General features: G+C 38.2%; 1 protein-coding gene across 2 annotated transcripts in view; it reads right to left on the reverse strand.

The window, feature by feature from the left end:
• Positions 1 to 25,304, reverse strand: part of ZRANB3 (zinc finger RANBP2-type containing 3) — a 163,969-nt gene that overhangs the window by 105,718 nt on the left and 32,947 nt on the right. For both annotated transcript variants that reach the window (XM_084892252.1, XM_084892253.1), the window contains exon 3: positions 4,731 to 4,749. In XM_084892252.1, coding sequence (XP_084748378.1) covers positions 4,731 to 4,749 — 19 coding nt within the window. The remainder of the gene's footprint in view (positions 1 to 4,730; positions 4,750 to 25,304) is intronic.

The following is a 25,304-nucleotide window of genomic DNA, read 5'->3' on the forward strand; positions in this document are numbered from 1 at the left end:
TCATTCTAATTAAAGTAAATGATTACCTTATACACAACAGATTATATAATTCCATAAAGATTGGATACATTAAAAAGAGATAATAGTGGAAAACACTAGAAGAAGGGGGAGTAATATCAGTGAAGGAAGCCATTTGTTTTCAAAGCTAGGAGGAAACATCACAGCAGACAGCTAAATTACACAATTCTCCAAGTGGGTATTCAAGCATCTAAAAAAGGAAGTTCAATAACAAGAGAGGTAAAATTGCTCTCCTAAGGCTTTTAGCTACTTGATGAGTCAAATAGTCATCATATCAAACTATATTTTTTAATATGAAAATCAAAAGGTGTTTGACCTTCAAATTATGAACTGCATTTCCTTCTCTGACTTCACCACAATTTTGTGACAAGAGCAAGAGAAAGAGAACAGAATTAGGAAACAGAATGAAGGTCAAACCAGTGTTCATATAATTTACATACATACAAGTTCTTTCCACTTCAATACTTTTAATTTACTAACTAACTTTTAGCCACACTAGCTCAGTAAAGATTTCATAAAAATGGCATTTTAACTCTACCACTACCAGAGGATATCAGTGATTGTGGATGAGGATCTTAGACTTGTACATGATACTATTTATTTCTGTAGCCTGTTTTTGTATTCATTTATAAAGTTGAGGATTTTGTTCTTTATTAACAGGATTTCATATAATAAGCCACATAAATTCGAATAGGTATAAAAGAATGAGTCTTTAAAAATGCTGATGAAAATAGAGAATTATGATGGACACAAACATGGAGAATTGTTTTTTAAGTATTAAGGAAATATTAAATGGTTCTTTTAAGTTTATTAAATTAAAAAATAAGAAAGGCTTTGAAAGGAAGATCACAAATCACTCAACATGTGACAAGTACTATGTGACTGTAAATAACAAAAACTGAAGAAACGCAATTGATATAATGAAAACACTCTTGCTAGCTAAGGGTTCATCATGAACTCTCCATAATCCTCAGTCTAATGTTAACTGAGGAGAAGATACAAGTTTGTTAGAAAATAGAAGAGTTAAGGTACTGATTAAGTGGTTATTTCAATCCATAAAAAATTCCATAGATTTAAGGCCAAATCACATCACGAAAACAGGAGTGAGGAACCTTTTTTTTTTTTTTTTTTTTGCTAAGGGCCAGTGGTTGGTTATAACATCATTTGAGGGCCAAACAAAATTATCAACTTAAAAATTAGCCTGCTATATTTGGTTAAACATTTAACTTGTCCCTACTAATGCCTTGGCAGGGCCAGACCAAATGATTTCTCAGGACTTATATGGCCTGCAGACCAGATGTCCCTACCCCTGCTCTAAGATATCAAAATGAAGAACAAAGTAGCAATGATATGCCATAGCTGCTGACTTTCCCCAAAAGTTGCTTGTAGAGACTATTAAGATGGCGTTACCTTTTATAATATATTTTCTGTAAATATAAAACTGTTCTGTTACAAAAATTATAAATATACACATCTATAAATTACCATAAGTATATTTTTATAGATGTTTATAGAATGGTTATGCCTAATTTTGAGATTTTGGGTGATGAGTATAATTCCTATTGGGTGCAAACACATTCAGGGAGTAAAACATATGCCTTTTTCAGTTATTTTTAGGTTCTCAAATTTATTATTTTATTAAGAGCCTTTTGGAATTCATTCTGTTCCAAAATGATCTTCCTTTCATTTCCCAAATGTCTGTTCTATCTCTTCAACTGTATTGTTAAAGTCCTTCAAGGGCAATGACTATGTTTCTAACTATAACATCTAGTTTCAACGAATTTCTAGTTTTAACAAATTCAAACTAAAACCTTAGGTAAATATCAGCATGAACCAAGACACCCTTTCACATCGTAAGGGTGTGAAAGGGTGTCTTGGTTTTTTTTTTCCTAAAGAAGAGACTACGAAGACAAAGAATTGGTGAGTCTATATGTAACCAAAATGAAAAGACAGTTACCGGTAATTGATAAAATCTTTTATGGTTCCACCTATATTTTTAAAAAATTCAGTAGTCATTTTCTCTTTTTGTATTGTTTTTAAGTGATATTATTTTGCTGTCATATACTTTAAAGGTATCATGAAAAGAGCAGCACATTTCTCAAACTAATGGTAAAATTAGAACTTTATTGATTTACTAGTGTTCTGACACATGGACCCATGCACAATGAAAGGAAATTAATTATAAGAAATATTTTAATATCACTATTCATATCTTGCTAATGAAAAGAAAATAGGATTCTACCAAGTCTCCTATCTACCTACTCCAGGATTTCTGTGAGAATCAAATGAGATGAGGCACAGGAAAACATGTCACAAACATTTGGTTAAATTGTAAAATGTTTGCACCTGGCTATAAAGCAAGTTGGGCATTAGAAACTCTAAGGAGGCTAGTAGCTAGCTAGAGGAAGCTGGGGTTGCTATCTGAAATTATTACCCGGTGCCCCAGCCACCGTTTCCAGATTGGGCTGGGCTGTGGGCCGCATTTTGAACCATAGGGTCTTGGCAGCATTGGCTGCAATTTGGTGGGCTGTGGCTCCTGAGAGGTTGTAGGGAGCGGCTATAGGATTAAGCTTCGGACTGACTTGTTGGCAAAGCCACAAACAAGTTCCAGCTTAGAGGGCACAGCCCTTATGACGTTCCCTAGATCATTCCTGGGTGCTAATGGGCTATGGGGGGTGCAGCAAGTGCTGCCAAAAAAAGTGAAACTCACAAGAACATTGTAACTATGGTGACCACTACCTTGTTTACCTCTGGCTATAAAATAAAGGCTCATCTTGCTATCTGGATCTTTCTCTTAGCCAGACACAGGAGATCCACTAGACCCAACTTATGCTTTTTGTCTATCTTTTCTTCAATCCTTCACTGCCCTCCCTCAGGCTCGCTGAACCCTTGGCTGAGCTGGCCCGGCACAGATGGTGGCAGGGCCTGTGTCACATATGGGGGAAGCCAAGTGTTGGTTTGTTGGCACCAGGTCCCTGGTGCCATTTATTTATAGATGGCCAGTGCGCACCATGGCAGCTCCTGCGTTGAGAGTCTGCCCCCTAGTGGCCAGTGCACATCATAGCTACTAGTCAGACAGAGGGACACTAAGCCTTTTATATATAAAGACTAGAGGCCCGGTGCATAAAATTCATGCATGGGGGGAGGGGGGTGACCTTTAGCTCAGCCTGAACGCCCTCCAATCTGGGACATCCCTCTCATACTCCTGGACTGCTGGCTCCCAACCACTTGCCTGTCTGCCTGATTGCCCCTAACTACTTCTGCCTGTCAGCCTAATCCCCCCTAAATACTCCCCTGTCAGCCTGGTTGCCCCTAACTACTCTCCCCTGCCAGCCCAGACCCCCCCCCTGCCCAATTGCCCTCCCCTGCTGGCCTGATCCCCCCTAACTGCCCTTCCCTGCAGGCCTGGTCTCCTCCAACTGCCCTCTTCTGCCTGCCTGGTCACCCACAACTGCCCTCCTCTGCTGGCCATATCGCCCACAACTGCCCTCCCCTATAGGCCTGGTGCCTCCCAACTACCCCCCCCCTACTGGCCCGGTAACCCCTAACTGCCCTCCCCTGCCAGCCTGGTTGCCCCTAACTAGTCTCCCCTGCAGCCTGGTCCCCCACAACTGTCCTCCCCTGCTGACCTGGTCACTCCTAACTGCCCTCCCCTGCAAGCCTGGTCCCCCCAACTTTCTTATTCTGCCGGCCTGGTCACCCCCAACTGTCCTCATCTACTGGCCTGGTCACCCCTAACTGCCATCTCCTGCTGGTCATCTTGTGGTGGCCATCTTGTATCCACATGGAGGCAGCCATAGCCATCTTTGACTATATGAGGGCAGCCATCTTGTATGATGGATTGATGGCCAATTTGTATATTACTCTTTTATTAGATAAGATATTACTCTGAGAATGAAGGTAAAGAGTATCATAGTTCATATAACAAGAATTTTCATTTCAATGAGATAATATGAGTATGAATATATACAAGTGCATGCCACTAAATGTATCATATTGTTTAGTGATAATACTATTTTAACATTAAGTTATATATGAAACAATCTTTAGAGCAAAATCTTCCAAGTTTAGCTTCTAAGCAAGCAATATTATGACAAGTAGAAAAAAGTTGTTTCATTTGGTACTGCATTTCAAAGCACACTCAAGTTTCTTTGGATAACCATACAGAATTTTGGATCACTAATATTAATAACATGTTCCAAGTGCACACCTTGCATACACTTACACACACACACATATTTATTCTCATTCTTTTTTTAAAATCCTCACCCAAGGATATGCTTATTGATTTTACATCGAGGGGAAAAACAGAGGTGGGGGTGGAGGGGGGGAAGAGAGAGAGGAAGAGAGAGAGAGAGAGAGAGAGAGAGAGAGAGAGAGAGAGAGAGACATCAATGTGAGAGAGAACACTGATGAGCTGTCTTCCATTCAATGTGAGAATGGAACCTGCAGCCTAGGTATGTGCCCAGCCCCAGAATATAACCTGCAACCTTTAGGCACATGTACGAGGCTCCAACCTAGTTACACTGGCCAGGGATATTACTGTTATTCTCCTGGCTGCACCCCTCCCCACCTTCTTCTGTCTCCCCTCTCCTTTTCTTCATCTATAGAAACATAGTCATATGGAGAGTCAGAGAGTATATAGTAAACAGTAGACATAAAAATTGGTTGTGAAATTTAATAAAAGACATAAAAGTCATGAAAACACTTACTTCATCAGCCACCATGCACCTGGAAAAAAAGAAAAAGAAAACGAAATTAATTTCTTAATTATCAAAGTCAACCATTTAAAAGTTCTGATTAAGTAGCTTGCCACAAAATAGTTTATAGATGATAAAGTACTATGCCAGAGACAGGCATCTGTATGTGTGCATGAAAACAGGGGCCAGTGCTGACATGATGAGACTCTCCTGCTGCCAATGGCATATGGCTATGTGGGGGTGTCACAGCCTCAGCCACACTGTTTGCCACTGCCCACCATGGAAACAGCTACAGTGACCCTTCAGAAATGTGAGCAAAATGGCAAGTGACTATACCAATGAGTTCTGTCATCCTTACCATCAAACTTTAAAATGGTCTACCGTAGACATAAGAATACTGTATTAAAGTACAAGGAAATAAAAGTCAACCATATCTCAGTATACATATAATTATTTATAATACACTAGTGGCCCAGTGCATGAAATTCGTCCACATTAAAAGGGATTAGAGGAAATATTTTAAAATTGTTATTTGCCTTTCTCTATAATAGAAGTATCAGAGATGAAAGAAAATTAGTAAAATGTATTAGAAAATCTCCCTCCTGTCAGAGTCAGGGGCATGCCGCGGGACCCAGAATCAAGTCCCCGCCCACCCATGCCTCGAAATCACACGAGACCCAGACCCAGCCAGTCCCCCTCTACCCCCGTCAAGCCCTGCAGGGCGAGGGGGCGCAGCCTCAGGTCTCCCGGCCAGGCGCCAGGGTGGGGGGGCCTGGCCTCAGGCCCCTTAGCCCCAGAGTGAGGATGCAAGGGCATGATGACCACTTGCATATTATTAATAGATCTTTATTATATAGGATAGGAGTAAATTCTGTCCACTAGAAACTGAGGTCATAAACAGAGGTCCTGAGTAAAGCGAAGACCAAAAATCAAGAATAACAGGTATGCCGGGACCGGTTTGGCTCAGTGGATAGAGCGTCGGCCTGCGGACTGAAAGGTCCCGGGTTCGATTCCGGTTGAGGGCATATACCTTGGTTCTGGGCACATCCCCAGTAGGGGGTGTGCAAGAGGCAGCTGATCGATGATTCTCTCTCATTGATGTTTCTGGCTCTCTATCCCTCTCTCTACCTCTCTGTGAAAAATCAATAAAATATATTAAAAAAAAAAAAAAAGAGAAGATGGCGACCGAACAGATGGACTTGTTCTGACCCCGGTCCCAAAACAGATAGAAGCAACATCTGAGTCGCTCAGGGAATGTTGATTAGCAGCTAAGGGGCAGCGGATCACTCTAGGAAGGTAAGGAAGTGTCCGCTGGACAATTTTTCCTGACCAAGCGGCCAGCACTCCCGACTTCTCCCGGAGCTCCGGGCTCGGCGCAAAGGCAGCGCCACCCTACCAGGAAGGGAGCAGCTTCTCTGAGGCCTGGAAAACCCACAGCCGAGGAGTCCATCGAGCACCTGTGGCGCCCCGATCGGAGCAAGCGCGTGGATTCAAGGAAGCTCTTCAACCACCCACAGAAAGGTCAGAGTTTGCGTGGCTAGGCTGAGAGTTCAGGCTGCGATAGCCACATTGCTCCCGCGAGGCCCCGGCCCCAGTGCGGACCAGAGCACCGCGGCCCCGGAGCACCGCGAGGCCCCGCCCCCAGTGCAGCCCTGAGCGCGCAGCCAGGAGCGCCACGAGGCCCGCCCCCAGTGCGGCCCTGAGCTCCAAGGCCCCACCTATTGATATATTGTAGCATCAGAGCGGCCCTGAGCGCGCCGCCAGGAGCGCCGCGAGGCCCCGCCCCCAGTGCGGCCCTGAGCGCTGCGCCGCAAGGCCCCGCCCCCAGTGCGGCCGCGGCCCCGCCTATATTGTAGCCCAGGAGAGCTGCGAGGGCCCGCCCCCAGAGAGAAAGAGGGCCAGAGCAACCAAAGTCTGGGAGGTCAAACCGGTAACACTGACACCTAAGGGCTGAACTACAAACTGCCTTTTTTTTTTTTTTTTCTTTTTTCTTTTTCTTTTTCTTTTAACTAATCAAAAATAAATGGACACAAATAACTAAGATATAGCCTACCTAAAATTAAGGACTACCTTACAAAACTGAGGTGCAGTGGAATGCTGGGAACTGCAAGACTCTCTGATCCAAGAACCAGGCATACCAAATACAATAACAGAGGAAGTGATTGAACTCTACTGGACAATTTTATGCTAATTATACTATTCTTTATTTTATTTTCATTTTTTACATTTTTTATTTAATTTTCATTTTTTACATCTTTTACTTCAGAAACGATTTTTTTTCTTTTTTCCTTACTTGATTTTACCTTTTCAATTATTACATTTTTCAATCTCTATCTTCACTATTACTACTGCTATTTTGCAATTTTTTTTTCTTTTTCTTTTCCTCCCCAGTACCATTTTACTTCGTCTTTATTTTACATTGGGAGTAACCTTCATTCTATTTTAATCTCTACTATAGCATCATTCAACCCTATCTCAATTCGACCTTTACCCCATCACTCTCTTACTAAACTTTAACCTTTTAGTCTCCAGTTTATCCTATCCCTTTCCGGCTTTAGTTTTTCCTCTATTCTTTCTGTATACCCCCTGCTAAAGCTCTCACTATACTCATAGACCTAAGTTCCAACCCCTGATACAAGTGTATAAATATCACTCTCTGCACTATATTAACTAGTTAAAAAAAAAAAAAAAAAAAAAAAAAAAAAAAAAAAAACGGTTCTACTTTCTATCCTTTTCTCATTGTTTGAGTGAAGGTTGATTAATGTGAATATTTGTGCTTTTCAGTGAAATTCTTATGCTTATTCCAGTGTTGTTATTGTTGCTTTGTATTTTTTTTTTAAATCCTCTGTTTTTGTTTGTTTCTTTGACTTCTGTATATCATAACCTTACTTAATAATAGTGGATATTGTATTGTAGTTTGTATTAATCTCCAAGTATTGTTACCGGCATTGGCTGGGCTCAGTGGTTGATCTATGGCAATTTTCTCCACATATATATAGTTTGTTTCCCATTTTTTTAGTTTGCTTCTTCTCTCTCTCTCTCTCTCTCTCTTTCTCTCTCTCTCTCTTCCTCTCTCTTCTTTTTCTCCCTGTTTTCTAACTTCATTTTGTCATTACTTTATTTCTTCTTTGACTTTTTTTTTTTTTAATTTTTCTTTATTTTATTTTTACCTTCCTTCCTTCCTTCTCTCCTATACCCTAATTTGCCTATCGCTAGGGGTTACCTTTATTAGAGGTTATTAATATTGTAAATACATTCCTGTTAAGTGCCTCTCGTGTTGTACCTGGTAGTGTTGTATTTTGCACCTATAAATTAACGCAAGAGAAAGAACACCACATAACCAGACATCCTGAAAAGAGATACCATGGGAAGACAAAGAAACACCCCACAAATGAAAGAAAAGCAGGCATCACCAGAAAAGGAAGTAAACGAGCCAGAGGCAAGCAGCCTACCAGAGCAAGAGTTCAGAATAATGATTATTGGTTGGCTAAAAAGAATGGAAGAGAAATTTGACAATAACCAAGAAGAAATGAGGAAGAACCATCAGGAATTGAGGAAGAACCAAGAAGAAATGAAAAATGACATCGCTACCATGAAGAACTCAATAGAAAGCATCAAGAGTAGACTAGATGAAGCGGAAGACCTCATCAGTGAGCTAGAAGACAAGATGGAAAAAAATACCCAATTAGAGCAGCTTCTAGAAAAAAAGATTAAAAAGCAGGAGGAGAGCCTACGGGAGCTTTGGGACATTACAAAACAAAATAATATTCGAATAATAGGGGTTCCAGAAGGAAAGGAAACTGAGGTAGACGTGGAAAAAGTATTTCAAGAAATAATGACAGAAAACTTTCCTGAGATAGAGAAGAAAAAACCCACACAAATCCAAGATGCTCGCAGAGTCCCAAGCAAAATGAATCCCAGAAGACAGACGCCAAGGCACATTATAATTAAAGTGGCAAACAACAACGACAAAGTAAGAATCTTAAAAGCAGCCAGAGAGAGACAGAAAGTTACTTACAAAGGAACCCCCATCAGACTAGCAACTGATTTCTCAACAGAAACATATCAGGCCAGAAGGGAATGGGATGAAATATACAAAGTCATGCAAAGGAAGGGTTTGAATCCAAGAATACTGTACCCAGCAAGACTATCAATCAAAATTGAAGGGGAAATCAGGAGCTTCACAGACAAAAAAAGACTGAAGGAATTTATCTCCACCAAACCAGCAATGCAAGAAATGCTAAAGGGTCTACTGTAAAAATAAAGAAATAGGAATTGAAGAAGGAACATGGGTATAGAATAAAAATGCCATCAAATGAGTACCTATCAATAATAACCTTAAATGTAAATGGATTAAATGCTCCAATCAAAAGACATAGGGTGTCAGATTGGATAAGAAAACAAGACCCTTACATCTGTTGCCTACAAGAAACCCACCTCAGAAAAAAAGATGCACACAGACTGAGGGTGAAGGGATGGAAAAAAGTTTTCCAGGCAAATGGAAAGGAAAGAAAAGCTGGGGTAGCAATACTTATATCTGACAAATTAGATCTCAGAGTGAAGGACATAACAAGAGATAATGAAGGCCACTTCATAATACTAAAGGGTACAATCCAACAAGAAGAAATAACCCTGGTAAATATATATGCACCCAATACAGGAGCACCCAAATACATTAAAAAACTGCTGGAGGTCATTAAGGGAGAGATTAATAGCAATACAATCATAGTAGGAGATTTTAATACCCCACTGTCACCCTTCGACAAATCATCTAAACAAAAAATCAGCAAAGAAATATCAATCCTAAACGACTCACTAGACCAGATGGAATTAATTGACATCTTTAGAACATTCCACCCCAAAGCCACAGAATATACATTCTTCTCAAGTGCACATGGGACATTCTCAAAGATAGACCACATTTTGGGACATAGGCAAAGTCTCTTCAAATTCAAGAAGATAGAAATCATATCAAGCATCTTCTCAGACCATAGTGGCATAAAACTGGAAATTAATTACAATAAAAATAATCCAAAGAAATCAAATACATGGAGACTAAACAACATGCTATTAAATAAGGACTGGGTTACCAGAGAAATCAAGGAAGAAATTAAAAACATCCTGGCAACAAATGACAATGAAAACACAACAATCCAAAATCTATGGGACACAGCAAAAGCAGTTTTGAGAGGGAAGTTCATATCCTTACAAGCCTATTGCAAAAAACTAGAAAAAATGGTAACAGATGAACTAACTCTACAACTCAAAGAGTTAGAAAAAGAGCAACAAGAAAAGCCCAGTGTAAGCAGAAGGAAGGAAATAACAAAAATCAGAGCACAGATAAATGACATAGAGACCAAAGAAACAATACATAAGATCAACAAAACCAAGAGCTGGTTCTTCGAAAGGATAAACAAGATTGATGGACCTCTAGCCAGACTAACCAAGAAACAAAGAGAGAGGACCCAAATAAACAAAATCAGAAATGAAAGAGGTGAAATAACAACAGACCCCACCGAAATACAACAGATTGTTACAAAATACTACGAACAACTCTATTCCAACAAACTAAACAACCTGGAGGAAATGGACATATTCCTAGAAAAATACAAACTGCCAAAACTCAATCAGGAAGAATCTAAAAATCTCAATAGACCAGTGACGTGGGAAGAAATTGAAACCGTCATCAAAAAGCTTCCAGCAAACAAAAGCCCAGGGCCAGATGGCTTCACAGGAGAGTTTTACCAAACATTCAAGGAAGAACTAAAACCTATCCTCCTCAGACTATTCCAAAAAATCCAAGAGGAAGGAACACTTCCGAACTCCTTCTATGAAGCCAACATCACCCTAATACCAAAACCAGATAAAGACAACTCAATGAAAGAGAATTACAGGCCAATATCCCTCATGAACATAGATGCCAAAATCCTCAACAAAATTCTAGCAAATCGACTCCAGAAGAACATCACAAAGATCATACACCATGACCAAGTAGGATTTATTCCAGGAATGCAAGGATGGTACAATATCCGCAAATCAATAAACGTGATACATCACATAAACAAATTGAAAGATAAAAATCATATAGTCATATCAATTGACGCAGAAAAAGCATTTGACAAAATCCAACACCCTTTCCTGTTAAAAACTCTTAAAAAGGTGGGAGTACAAGGATCATACCTCAACATAATAAAAGCTATATATGATAAACCTACAGCCAACATTATACTCAATGGGCAAAAACTAAAACCATTCCCTCTAAGAACAGGAACAAGACAGGGATGCCCACTCTCGCCACTCCTGTTTGACATAGTTCTGGAAGTACTAGCCATTGCAATTAGACAAGAGGAGGAAATAAAAGGCATCCAAATTGGAAAAGAAGAAGTAAAGTTATCCTTATTTGCAGATGACATGATATTGTACATAAAAAACCCAAAAGACTCCATTAAAAAACTAATTGACTTAATAAATGAATTTGGCAACGTAGCAGGATATAAAATTAATGCCAAGAAATCCATGGCATTTCTATACACCAACAGTGAAACTACAGAAACAGAGGCTAAAAAAGCAATTCCATTCACCATCGCACCAAAAAAATTAAGATACCTAGGAATAAATTTAACTAAAGAAATAAAGGACCTATTTGCGGAAAACTACACGACACTGAAAAAAGAGATAGAGAAAGATGTAAGGAGATGGAAGAACATACCATGTTCATGGATTGGTAGAATCAACATCATCAAAATGTCCATACTTCCTAAAGCAATCTATAGGTTCAATGCACTCCCCATTAAAATACCAACGACATATTTCACTGACCTAGAAAGAACTCTCCAAAAGTTCATTTGGAACAATAAAAGACCCCGAATAGCCACAGCAATTCTGAGAAAGAAGAGTAAAGTAGGAGGGATCTCAATACCAGACTTCAAACTATACTACAAAGCCACTGTTCTCAAAACAGCCTGGTACTGGCACAAGAACAGACAAATAGATCAATGGAATAGAATTGAGAACCCAGATATCAACCCAAATCACTATGCTCAATTAATATTTGACAAAGGAGGCACGAATATACAATGGAGTCAAGACAGTCTCTTCAATAAATGGTGTTGGGAAAATTGGACAGACACATGCAAAAGAATGAAACTAGATCACCAACTTACACCATTCACAAGGATAAACTCAAAATGGATACAGGACTTAAACATCAGACGGGAAACCATAAAAATACTAGAAGCATCCACAGGTAGCAAAATCTCAGACGTATGCCAAAATAACTTCTTCACTGATACTGCCCCTAGGGCAATGGAAGCTAAAGAGAAAATAAACAAATGGGACTACTTCAAAATAAAAAGCTTTTTTACAGCAAAAGAAACCATCAATAAAACAACAAGAAAGCCCACGGTGTGGGAGATCATATTTGCAAATATTACCACTGATAAAGGTTTAATCTCCAACATTTACAGACAGCTTATACAACTAAATAAAAGGAAGATGAATGATCCAATTAAAAAATGGGCAATGGACCTAAACAGAATATTTTCAAAAGAAGACAGAAGGAAGGCCAAAAGGCACATGAAAACATGCTCAAAGTCACTAATTATCCGAGAGGTGCAAATCAAAACAACAATGCGGTACCATCTCACACCTGTCAGAATGGCCAACATCAACAAATCAACAAACGACAAGTGTTGGCGAGGTTGCGGAGAAAAAGGAACCCTCGTGCACTGCTGGTGGGAATGCAGACTGGTGCAACCACTGTGGAGAACAGTGTGGAGTTTCCTCAAAAAACTGAAAATGGAACTCCCATTTGACCCAGTAATCCCACTTCTAGGAATATATCCCAAGAAACTAGAAACACCAATCAGAAAGGATATATGCACCCCTATGTTCATAGCAGCACAATCTACAATAGCCAGAATTTGGAAACAGCCTAGGTGCCCGTCAGCAGATGATTGGATCCAAAAACTATGGTACATCTACACAATGGAATACTATGCTGCCATAAAGAAGAAGGAATTCTCATCATTTGCAGCAACCTGGATGGAATTGGAGAGCATCATGCTGAGTGAAATAAGCCAATCAACGAAAGAGAAACACCACATGACCTCACACATCGGTGGATGATAAAGATCTTTATAAACTGATGAACCAAGAGACAGATATAGAGAAAGTAAAGCAACAGGCAGACTGTCAAATTACAGTGGGGAGGGTAGGGATATCAGGGGGAGATAATAGATCAACCGAAGGACTTGTATAAATGCATATAAGAACAACCAATGGACATAAAACTATGGGGAGGGAGGGGATATGTGGGAGGGAGGGAGGGGGGCAATAAAAAAAAAATCAAGAAAATATGTAAAAAATAAATAAATTAAAAAATAAATAAATAAAATAAAAAAATAAATTAAAAAAAAAAAAAGATAAAAAAAAAAAAAAAAAAAAAAAAAGAATAACAGGTATGGTCAGGATCACAAGGAGTCCCATAGAGATAGTATGCACAGAACTGGAAAAAACAACAATCTCTTAACTGAAGGGATTTCCAGGCAACCTAAAAAACACTGATATGTTATACAATTTTGAAAAGAATGAAGTCCCTATTTCTATTAGTTTCTTCCTATTTCACCAACATTATATAATTTTATAAGGTTTATTTTACCATAAAACACAAATTAAGAATTTAGCCGAAACCGGTTTGGCTCAGTGGTAGAGTGTCGGTCTGTGGACTGAAAAGTCCCAGGTTCGATTCCGGTCAGGGGCATGTACGTTGGTTACGGGCACATCCCCGGTAGGGGGTGTGCAAGAGGCAGCTGGTCGGTGTTTCTCTCTCATCGATGTTTCTAGCTCTCTATCTCTCTCCCTTCGTCTCTGTAAAAAATCAATAAAAATATTTTTTTTAAAGAATTTAATAATAAGTATATTATCAAGGAATAAGTTACAGTAAAACGGAATTTTGTCCTTAAAAAGAAAAAAACATGTCAGGTTACCTAATAAGTATTTTTATGAGAAAATAAGATAAAAATATTTTAACTGAAATTAAAGCATATGCATGAATATAAAGTTTATTACATATTTTACACACAAGCCTAAAAAGTAGAAATGAAAAAAGCAAGACTTTACAGGAAAATTCATGTGTTTGCCTACTTTTTCATTTTAAAATCCAACTCAAATTTGGTGAAGATGTCATTTTAAGTGTGTATTATTTGTTGAGCATCTACTATGTGTCCAGCACTATTCTAAGTGCTACAGATGTAGCAGTGAATTAAAGTTGTTCCCTCTTAGAGGTTGCCTGGAAGAAGATAATACACAAGCATGCAATTCCAGTGGTGATAAGTTCTATTAAAAAGTACTAAAACAAGGTAAGGCAGAATAAGGAATATACGAGACAATATATTTCACAGCGTGGTCAGGATCAGTCTTCATGTTAGGCAAGTTGGACAGAGTTGAACAAGTCATAAATTTAATGAGAAAGGGAATTATGAGAAAATCTGGAGGAGAATCTTCTCAACAAAGTGATCAGCAAAACCAAAGATCCTGAGATAGGATAGTTATATTACAGTTTAAAAGGATAAGGAAGGTAATGTGAGTGAAGTACAGTGAGAAGAAAACAGTACTACTACTACTGCTACTAATAGTAATAATAATGTTGGAAGGCAGTTAGGCTCTTGACCCTTAAGAACCTTATAAGCAACAGCATAGAATTTGGATTTTCTTTGAATCTGTTGGAAAGAAGAAACATATTACCTTTTTAAAAAGACTGCTGTGGCTTATCTATATACTAGTATATAAAGGCCAACTGACTGGAATAGAACAACCGGCATGATTGGTCATCGCTATGAGGCTACTGCAGCAGCCAACTGGCCCAATGTGGGCCCCGATTGGCCTCCCAACTGCCGCAGCCCCTCCCCCTGGCCTGCCCCACCACCGATGGGCTCCTCCACCCCAATTGGGCGGGTTGGCCAACCTCCTGAATCCCCTTCCCCCCACTGGTCCAGTCCCAATGGGCCCCCATGGGGTGGGCCAACTGAACCCCAACACTATTCCTTTACCAAACTATGGGATTCCCACTAGTTAAAGATAGTTCAGCAACCAGACCTGATTTCCAATGAACCATCACAGAAAAATAACTGTCCATGTGAGAGGCACCAACATTTTTAAAATATATATATATTTTATTGATTTTTTACAGAGAGGAAGGGAGAGAGATAGAGAGACAGAAACGTCGATGAGAGAGAAACATTGACCAGCTGCCTCTTGCACACCCCCTACTGGGGATGTGCCCGCAACCAACATACATGCCCCTGACCGAAATCGAACCTGGGACCTTTCAGTCCGCAGACCGACGCTCTACCACTGAGCCAAACCGGTTTCGTCATGGCACCAACATTTGAAACAGCAAAATAAGAGTGAATTATCAGCCCTAGCTGGTTTTGCTCAGTGGATAGAGCATCTGCCTGCGGGCTGAAAGGTCCCAGGTTTGATTCCGGTCAAGGGCATGTACTGCGGTTGCGGGCACATCCCCAGTGGGAGGTGTGCAGGAGGCAGCTGATTGATGTTTCTAACTCTCTATCCCTCTTCCTTCCTCTCTGTAAAAAATCAAGAGAATATATATATTTTTTAAAAGAGTGAATTATCAGAATACCTATCTTGTGAACAAGAAGTGCTAGAAAAGAAAAACATGGGCACAAAAACTGAACACTTATGGAAATCCTGATGCAACACACACACACACACACACACACACACACACACACACACACCCTAAAACTCGAAGCCATGATTATCAAACTAAAAGGAGTAGATGAATTTTCTTAAAAGGATGATCATTACTGACATCTAATAAGTAGATTGGAAGGTGAAGCACAAGGATTCTCTCTCAAAGCACAGGGCAGAAGGGATAGACCAGGATGGCATGAGATTTCATCACACTACTCAGAATGGCACACTACTTAAAATTTACTTCTGGAATTTTCTATTTGATATTTTCAAACTGCAGTTGACTGTCAGTAACTGAAACTATGGAAAGCAGAGCCTCAGATAAGGGGTGGGGACTAATGTATTTACAAAAATAAATGACAGGCTGGGCTTGGCCCATGGCGAGTAATCTGCAGACTCTTGTTTTAAAGGAGTCAGAATTCTCTTTAAATGCTGAGTTTTCATTTAGAATATAATACCCCAAATGGGAATATTCTGGATTATCTGAATACCTACTTTAAAATTAGGTGGGTGTATATTGGATACTCTCTTTAGCATTTAGAATTGTATGAGGCATATGTTCTCCCCTACATACCCGCACCAGATGCTTCTTACTGTGCAATACCCAATGGATTCAGATTTTTACAAGTTATAAGAGAGAACTGTAGAAAGATCTTGAGGGAGCTGATTTTTTTAGCTCCAAATGTTAAACCTCTTTATCAGTAACCATGATAGTCAATATGAAATAAAGAATTTTTAACCATTGTTACAGACCTGTTACCGTTTAACTTACGGATGAATTGGTCTTTATGTGATAGAGGTGGCTGTTGTGTTTCTAAATCACTCCTCCTTAAAAATGGCCTTGGAATTTGCACAGAGCCTGATATTGCTTTCCCAAATCTTTCCCCCCCCTTTCCCCTCAATAATACAACCCTGAGGATGGGATCTATTTTCCAAGTTCCATTTCAGCCAGGTGTGGATGTGACACAGTGTGTGGCCAAAAAGACAGTAGAGGTCACTGGCTGGTGGTGGCTCTGAAAAATCTTGTTAAAATAGAGTCAGCTCAGTTGGCAAGTGTCCTTTTGTCCTCTTTCTCTCTGCTGGCATACACGATGATGCCAAACCTGGAACTGGAACAGCTACTTTTGACCTACCAGAAAGGAAATGACACCAGGATTACAGAGATGTGACTGGGCTACCTAACTCCAAACTTGCTGTTGCGGGAACGAGGACAGAATAGTCCTATCTATTTTAGCCATTAATATTTGATTTTTTATTCTGTGTAGCTGGACTCAATTCCTTTTCATTAAAAGATAAATACAGGATAAATGATAGACATGAGCTATTTCTTTTCAGCATAAAACCCAACAGCATCAATTTAGTTTCCACAACAACATCCATCATATTAAATTAATATTGTTAAATTGAATTATCTTCATTTTTTTGGTTTACTCTTAATTTTATAAATGTGTTTTCATCTAAATAAAAATTTCCTAAAACCAATATGTATAAGGGAGTTGGACCTTGTTTGGGTTTGTATTTAGTATAAAACATGTTAAATAAACAATAGGGATTAGAGGGAATTTCTTCGAGAGTCATGATCACCCGGGTACGGGGACCTGCTTGAAGGTGAGGAGGAGGCATTCTGAATCCAGGCAATAGTTTAATGTTCACCATGTCTTTCTCTCTGTGACCTTTATTACACATTTGGAAAGAAGTGACTACTTTCCTCTTCTGCCTTACAGCATTTGCCCTGAAAGGACTTCTATCATAATGTCAGTCACATTTAGTACACTTACTTGTTTATGTGTTTGTCTCTTGCTCAGACTAAGGGTCTAGCACTCTGCCTGGTGATCCAGGTTATATTTTGTGATTGACTAAATGAATGTGTACCTGGCGGTCGTTGAAATTAAAAGACTAATTTTATATATGGCCTGATTCACCTCCACATCTCCACAACATGGAGTAAGGTTTATAACAGGCTCTGTTTGTAATAAAACGATTTAACTTATTCCTCCACCTACCCATCAATATTTAAGTATCAGTGATGCACATGTTGTTATTCAGAAAGCAAATTTAATACTAGTACTAATTTTTACTAATTATAAAATCACTTTAGATCAAGCAGATTTGACTTACTTTTTAAAAAATATATATATATATTTTATTTAAATATATTTAAAAAACAATATATATTTTATTGTTTTTTTTACAGAGAGGAAGGGAGAGGGATAGAGAGTTAGAAACATCGATCGCCTTCCTCCTGCACACTCCCTACTGGCTATGTACCCACAATCAAGGTACATACATGCTCTTGACCGGAATTGAACCTGGGACCCTTGAGTCCGCAGGTCAACGCTTTATCCACTGAGCCAAACAGGTTAGAGCAACTTGACTTACTTCTTAGTTGCTTTTTATATAAACTATATTTTTGTAACTCCAAAATATTATAATGAATGTTACTGTCTAAGTAAGCCCTAAAAATTCTCTACTAATTGCTATAGGAATAATCAATGTTTTTGACCTGCAGCTTTATAAACAAGAATAAATAATTGCATAAAAGCTAATAGGATGTAATGGTCCAATGGGAATTATTATACATCCTGAAAATAAAAATTCCCTCAAAACAGCTGAAATAGACTTTCTTTTTTTTTTTTTTAAAGCTATCTAGAGGGATGTAGAGGATATTTTCTATTTTTCTCTTTATTAGTAAAACTTATAGGTAATTTTGTGCTACTGCAATTGGTCAGACTGCATATTTTCAAGATATAATCTAGCAATTAGAGACTAGTTTAATTTTTTGTCAAGCTCATGAGCGGAAAAAAGCAATTCTTTTAAAAACTTCATCTGGATTTTGGCATACACAGGATTTGTTTATAAAACCCGCATCTCTTACGTACTTGGAAATTATCATAGACTTTCATGTCCTTCCTGTATGTGACTGGTGTGTCTCATAATGGGTAAAAGAACTAAAGTAAAACACTATATGTTATTGTAACTTGTTTTCCAAAGTCATAATATATGCAGCAAATGTGGGTTGCTTTACCAAAGTCTTTCTCCTCTTATTTCTATGTTATAGACTTTGGAATTTTCTAGGTATATCTTCCATGAGCTTCTGAACATTGCTGAGTGAGGATATGTGGTTCGGAACTATTTCTGATGACAGAGTAGAAAGAGGACATGAGGAGGCTGCTGAATGAGTCACCTGGAACCATCCACTCCTGGCTTCTTGTTACACAGAATGTGATATATTAGTTCCCTTTAGTAACTAAGCCATTTTGAGTTGAATTACTATTCCTGCACTGCATCCTAATGGAAATAGTGTTTATAAAATCAGTTTTTAATGTCAATCACACTTCCTTTTGTTTATAACTGCTAAATTTAAGCTACTATCCTCTGTAACTCCCCCACATCCATTGCCAGTATTTACTTACTGGCAGTGAGCATAGCTATTCATATTTTATTGAACAGAATGTATCTTCAGCATCGTAACAACAATAAAGTTTTTATGGTATATTTGCATTTGTAATGTACTCTCTTACCACATTTGGTCACAGCTCAGCTTACTTGGCTTAGCTTAGTCAATTCATACTAGTAAATCAGATGAGACTAAGAAGCTGGATATAGACGTCTAGGATATTTTAAATTATATGCTGGCAGATAAGAGCAGCACATTAAACTTTTAGGGAAATGCAGTAGACTGAATTGATAAGCAACCAAAATAAACAGTGTCGTTTTGTAGATTTTATTTTAACATAAATTTCTGACCCAACAGTAAGAATCACATATTCAAATCAATTGTTTAATTAATCCTTTTAGAGATTTTTTTAAATCTAGGTCTTAATTAGCTTTAGTTTCAAATATCAACATGCAACATATAGCATAGTAACTTCAGGATATTCAGAAAAAACAATATCCAAAAAGAGGTTTTAAATGTGGAGCTATCCAAAACCGGTTTGGTTCAGTGGATAGAGTGTCAGCCTGCAGACTGAAAGGTCCCGGGTTCGATTCCGGTCAGGGGCATGTACCGGAGTTGTGAGCACATCTCCAGTAGGAGGTGTGCAAGAGGCAGCTGATCGATGATTCTCTCTCATCGATGTTTCTAACTCTCTATCCCTCTCCTTTCCTCTCTGTAAAAAATCAATAAAATATATTTTTTTTAAAAAAAGGGGGGAGACACTGAATAAATGTTTTTAAAAGAATAAAAATAAAAAAAATAAATGTGGAGCTGGAACATATGCTAAAAGCTTGTATGTGAATGGTACTTAAAACTATGAAAATGGACAAGAGGTTTAGAAATTTAGGTGGAGCCCTAGCTGGTGTGTCTAAGTTACTATAGCTTCTACCTGCTTGTGCCCTGAAGGGTCTCGGGTTCAATTCCTGGTCAAGGGCATGTACCTAGGTTGCAGGTTCAATCTGGCCACATGCAGTAGGCAACCTATTGATGTATCAATGTTTCTCTCTCTTCCTTTTTCTCCCTCTTTCCCTTCCACTCTCTCTTAAAAAAGAAAAAAATAATATCCTTGGGTGAGGATTAACAACAACAAAAGACTTAAAAAAGAAATTTAGGTGGACTATGAAGAGAAAATGACTGAAGACAATACTGAAAAGGATGGGCAGAGGAGTTTGCATCAGGAAAAGAGGCAGCGATGGAGCGAGGAGAGCTGGAAGCCGCTGGGAGTCCAGGACGGCTTTTCCAGGAGGTGGCTGTTGTACCCTAGGCCCTACGCAGAAGCCACGCTAGATAAGAGCTGAAGTTGAAGGCTTCCTGATTACACATACTTGTCATTTGCAAAGCAATGAGAAACAAAGATTTTTTTTCCTAATTTTCAACCTCCATTTTTTCCTTTTATTTTTCATTTTATATGTTAGTATCATGTTACAATGCTATAAGGTGCATTTTGGGGATTTTACACAAGATCACGAAAGGTATAAATCTGATGTTATTATTTTAACATATATAGTAGTAACTTGTACTTACAGAGAATATTTGTGGAATACAAGGAATTGGTAATTTTATTGCCTCCGGAACAGCCAATGTCTGGGACACACTTGAGGAATAGAGATTGGAGACTTCCCACTTTGGACCTTCTAAATCATATACATCTGAATGTATCCCCAATTCCAAAAACAAATAATATTAAACCTAAATACAGGCCATTTTATCATGTTGAATTTTTACTATTACAGAGGAAATACTTTAAGAGGTTTTGTCAGGAAAACATATTATAGCTTAGTCCTCTGAAACCATGGTGCCTGTGACTTGGTCTATAGGGGAGAGTGGGGAGAGTTTATTAAAGTAACATTAAGTTATCTCTCTCTTAAAGTAACATTAAGTTAGCAGAGCATACTAATGAGTGGTGTGGTATGTAATATGATATGGTAAGTCATGAATCATTTAATATGCCAAATGGTTGATTAGTGCTAATGGTCAGATTACATATAAATATCCAAAAGGTATTATTCCTGCGGTACTTAACCCTCCTCAGAGGCTGTAGGTTAAGCCAACCTTGTTTTCAGGTACAAAATCCTAAATCCTGTGCTTATGATTCAAAACACAAATAGAGGGTGTTATATATGTCACCTCATTAAATTATCAGTGTAATAAAAATATTCTCTTGGAGATTTTTGCTGTTTTCTTTTTATAGACATTATTTATTCAAAAGAGATATGGGTGTTAAATATAGAAAAGTTGGTCTAGTTAATATAAAGAAATTGAAAAGCTTCAGGTTAAATACAAATTGTTTAGTTCTTAGACTCTTGGATTTAAAATTTAGCTGGTGTGTACAATAATTCTCAGAAATGTATACTGATATTCAGTTTTCTCTTGTCTATCTGTATGACAATTTGGGTTAAAAATAGCAAACAAACTGAGTGTATGCACCCAAAGATATGGCTACATACACACTGGACTATGTATGTCTTGATATTCTAAGTGGATGATTAATGTAAGGTGCCTCAAGGTTTTGGAAATAGTTCAGAGAAATGCAAAGCTGCTTTTTGATGTCTGCAGCCATACTGGATAAATTATAATTCAGGCAATTAATGAATTTGGAACAAATAACATTTATTTTTGCAACAATGGAAAATTGAACTGGTTATCCAAGCCAGGTGAATTGCATAGCTGTTGACACACCAAACCAGGTTTGGCAAATAAAATGGATGTTCTGTAATGAATGAAATTTTCTTTTTAGCTGTATTTTAAAGTCTCTATAATGTAGACTATATTTGCCATTTCTCAGTAGAAGAAAAACTTTTTATTCTCATGGATAACTGTGATTATAGGCAGTCCTTCATCTACAAAGTAAAGTTTAGTTTCATTCAAATGTGGTATAAAATTTCTATGAAGTAAGAAATTGTATTAGTCATATTTTCCCTTACTACATTATAGAAGCACATTAAGTTCTCTATTAGTCATCTTTCTTATTTTTTTCTTTCTCATTGTTGACTCATGCTCACTATTCAAATTTCCAACATGTTCTATAGCTACTGCCCTATTTTAATCTCTTTTTTTTCTTTGCTCCAAATTTCTGATTATATCTGTTGCTACATTTTAAAAAATGATAGCAACCAACACAACAATAACCATCTGGTGTGAATGAATCAAAATTATACCTATTTCTTTTGTCAAATTCTTGTGTGCTGCAGAATTTTAGTAATTAGTGTAGGTGTGCCATGAAATAAAAATAGGTTAAAAATCACTGGCCCATAGGAAGAATTCAATAAGGAATCCCCCGAGACAAGTGACACCAAGCCATTCACTGCAAGTTACAATAACATATTTTGAGAAAGATCTAAATCACATAACTTTGTGAGTTGTTATAATTATGACAGTATAGTATTATAATTATTCTACTTATTATTTGCTATTAATCTTTTACTGTGCTTAATTTATAAATTTAATATTACCATAGATATGTATGTTTCGGAAAAAACATAGTGTATATAGGATTTGGTACTACCCATTGTTTCAAGCATCCACTTGAGCATATCTCCCATAGATAAGGGGAAAACTAATATAATGTTTTATTGGAACATATTCCTGCTCATTCATTTGCATATTGTTTAATGGCTGTTTATGTGCAACAAGAACAGTGGTGTAGTGACAGAGATGGTAAATATTTTAGACAGACAGTCTGTGTTCCTGTACAACGGGTGCCCGCTCTCAAGTGTTACTAGAGTCTCATTTTCACCATGTTTCTGTTTCCTAGTCTGTCATTTAAAATTCAGACAGGTGAACCATTTTTCACACAACCAACCAAATATTTCAAAATTCCCCAACTAAAGAGAACAAGTTTCTATATTGAATTAAGACAACCAGTACCTAGCACAAAGTATGAAAATAACATAATAGATGTCTAAAACTGGGGGGGAAAAGTTGTGTCATAGCACATTATTTAGATATATGGTGTGAAAAACTAAAGAGTTGAAAGTGATATCTTTGAGTAATTAAAAACTGTAGAGAAGAAGGTTGGGGGATACCAGGAGATGGCTATGGCTATTTTTTACAGTAGCCTTAAGACCCACTGACTCTAAACTATATAGTAACTAGAGGCTTGGTGCACAAAAATTTGTGCACTCAAGGGGTCCCTCAGCCCGGCCTGCACCCCTCGCAGTCTGGCACCCCTCAGGAGATGTCCACCTGTCGGCTTAGGCCTGCTCCCTGCGGTATCGGGCCTAAGCTGGCAGTCAGACATCCCTTTGGCAGCCCAGGAGCCCTTGGAGATGTCTGACTGTGGCTTAGGTCCGCTCCCTGAGCCACAGCCGGTCATCCTTAGTGCCGTCGAAGAGGTGAAAGAGGCTCCCGCCACCACCACTGTGCTCGTAGCCATTAGCCTGGCTTGTGGCTGAGCAGAGCTCCCCCTGTGGGAGGGAACTGATCACCAGGGGGCAGCTCCTGCATTGAGCATCTGCTCCCTGGTGGTCAGTGCACATCATAGTGACCAGTCATTCCACCATTAGGATCAATTTGCATATTACTCTTTTATTATATAGGATACTTTAATAAAATAAAAAGTAAAATTTAGAATAAAAGACTTTACCAGTAGTTCAAAACAAACCAATTACAATGCAATTGTTGAGAAGTATTCATTTTCTGATTAAGAGAACATTGGTTTTTGAAAGACGAATCTCACAGGAAATATGTTTTTGCTCTGTTGAATTCAAGTAATCTGCTTTAAAAACATTAATGAACAATTATTTTAGAGAGTTCAATTCAGTTCAACAAATATTTACTGAGTTCCTAATATGTGATAAGCTCTGAAGATAAAAAGACCAAAAAAATCTTAAGATGAAAAGGTCTAAAGCATTAGTCCAAATAAAAATGTGTAAACATTTACTCAAATAGATGTAGGACTGTCATATAAAATATGAGGTAATCTTATTCTAAAGGGCATACATATGACCAATGGAAAGAAGTGATTATCAATAGGAAAATCCTCGCTCAATACTTGTTTTCCCATAGTAAGAATTAAACCAAATTTTAATATTTACTATAGGGTGCAATAATCAAATGTGGCATTTACATAAGGATAAACACATGGATCAATAGAACTAAACAGAGTTAAGAAATAAACCCACATATGCAAAGTCAATTGATTTTAGACAAAGCTGGCAACGTAATTAGATGCAAAACAAAACTCTCCATCATAAACAAATATTAAATTCAAATGGACTATAGAACCCATGAGTGACATTACAGAAATGTCAGTGAGGTTCAAATTATTGAGATCATGTATAAAGCTAATAAAAGTCAACATGTTCTATGTATTGTATGTAAAAAATAAATCTATTAAATCTGTGCATTAAAAAATAGGGGAAAACATTAGTGCCTTGGATTAAGCTTTTTCTTAGATAAGACACCAAAAGCACAAACTACTGGGAAAATATATATATAAATTGGATTTCATCAAAATGAACATCTGTTCTTCAAAAGATACTCCTAAGACAAGGCACATGCTAGGAGACTATGTAAAAGATGAGAAAAGGACTTGTATCTAGAATATATAAATAACTCTTATATTTGAACTACAGGCCCAGTGCACAAAATTCATGCACTGAATGGGGATGTCTCTCAGCTTGGCCTGCACTCTCTCCAATCTCAGACCCCTCAGGATCAGGCCTAAACCAGCAGTCAGACATCCCTCTCACAATTTGGGACTGCAGGCTTCTAACCACTCGCTTGCCTGCCTGCCTGATTGCCCCTAACCACTTCTGCCTGCCAGACTGATGGCCCACTAACAGCTCCCCTGCTGGCCTGATTGACGCCTAACCACTCCCCTGCTGGCCTGTTTGCCCACAACTGCCCTCCCCTACTGGCCTGTTTGCCCACAACTGCCCTCTCCTACTGGCCATCTTGTGGTGGCCATCGTGTGATGATATGGGGTGACCATCTTGTGATGACGTGAGGGTGTCACGCAAGAGTGTGAGGGCCACCTTTTATTAGTATAGATTTTTTTTAAAAATCTAATTTTTAAATGAGCAAAAGATTTGAGTAGATTCCTCAATAAAAATGTAGAGATGGCCAGTAAGCACCAAGAAGTGTTCAGCATCATTAGTCATCTGAGAACTGCATATTAAAGCCACAATAAAATACCATTGCATACCTACTATGATGCCTAAAATTAAAAATGATTTATAATCCCAAATGTTGGCAAGTATGAGAGTGACTGGAACCCTCATATATTTGTTGGTGGGAATGAAAAATATATACCCACTTTAAAAAACAGCACAGTAGTCTCATATACAGTTAAACACATTTACCATATGTTCCAGCAATCCCACTCTTAAGTATTTACCTGATAAATAAAAAGATGTCACAGAAACATCTGCATGTGAATATTATAGTAATCTAATCCATAATCATGAAAAACTGTAAATAACCAAAAATGT

The sequence above is a fragment of the Pipistrellus hanaki genome (assembly GCF_964339955.1).
Source record: "Pipistrellus hanaki genome assembly, chromosome: 8".
Lineage (NCBI taxonomy): Eukaryota > Metazoa > Chordata > Mammalia > Chiroptera > Vespertilionidae > Pipistrellus > Pipistrellus hanaki.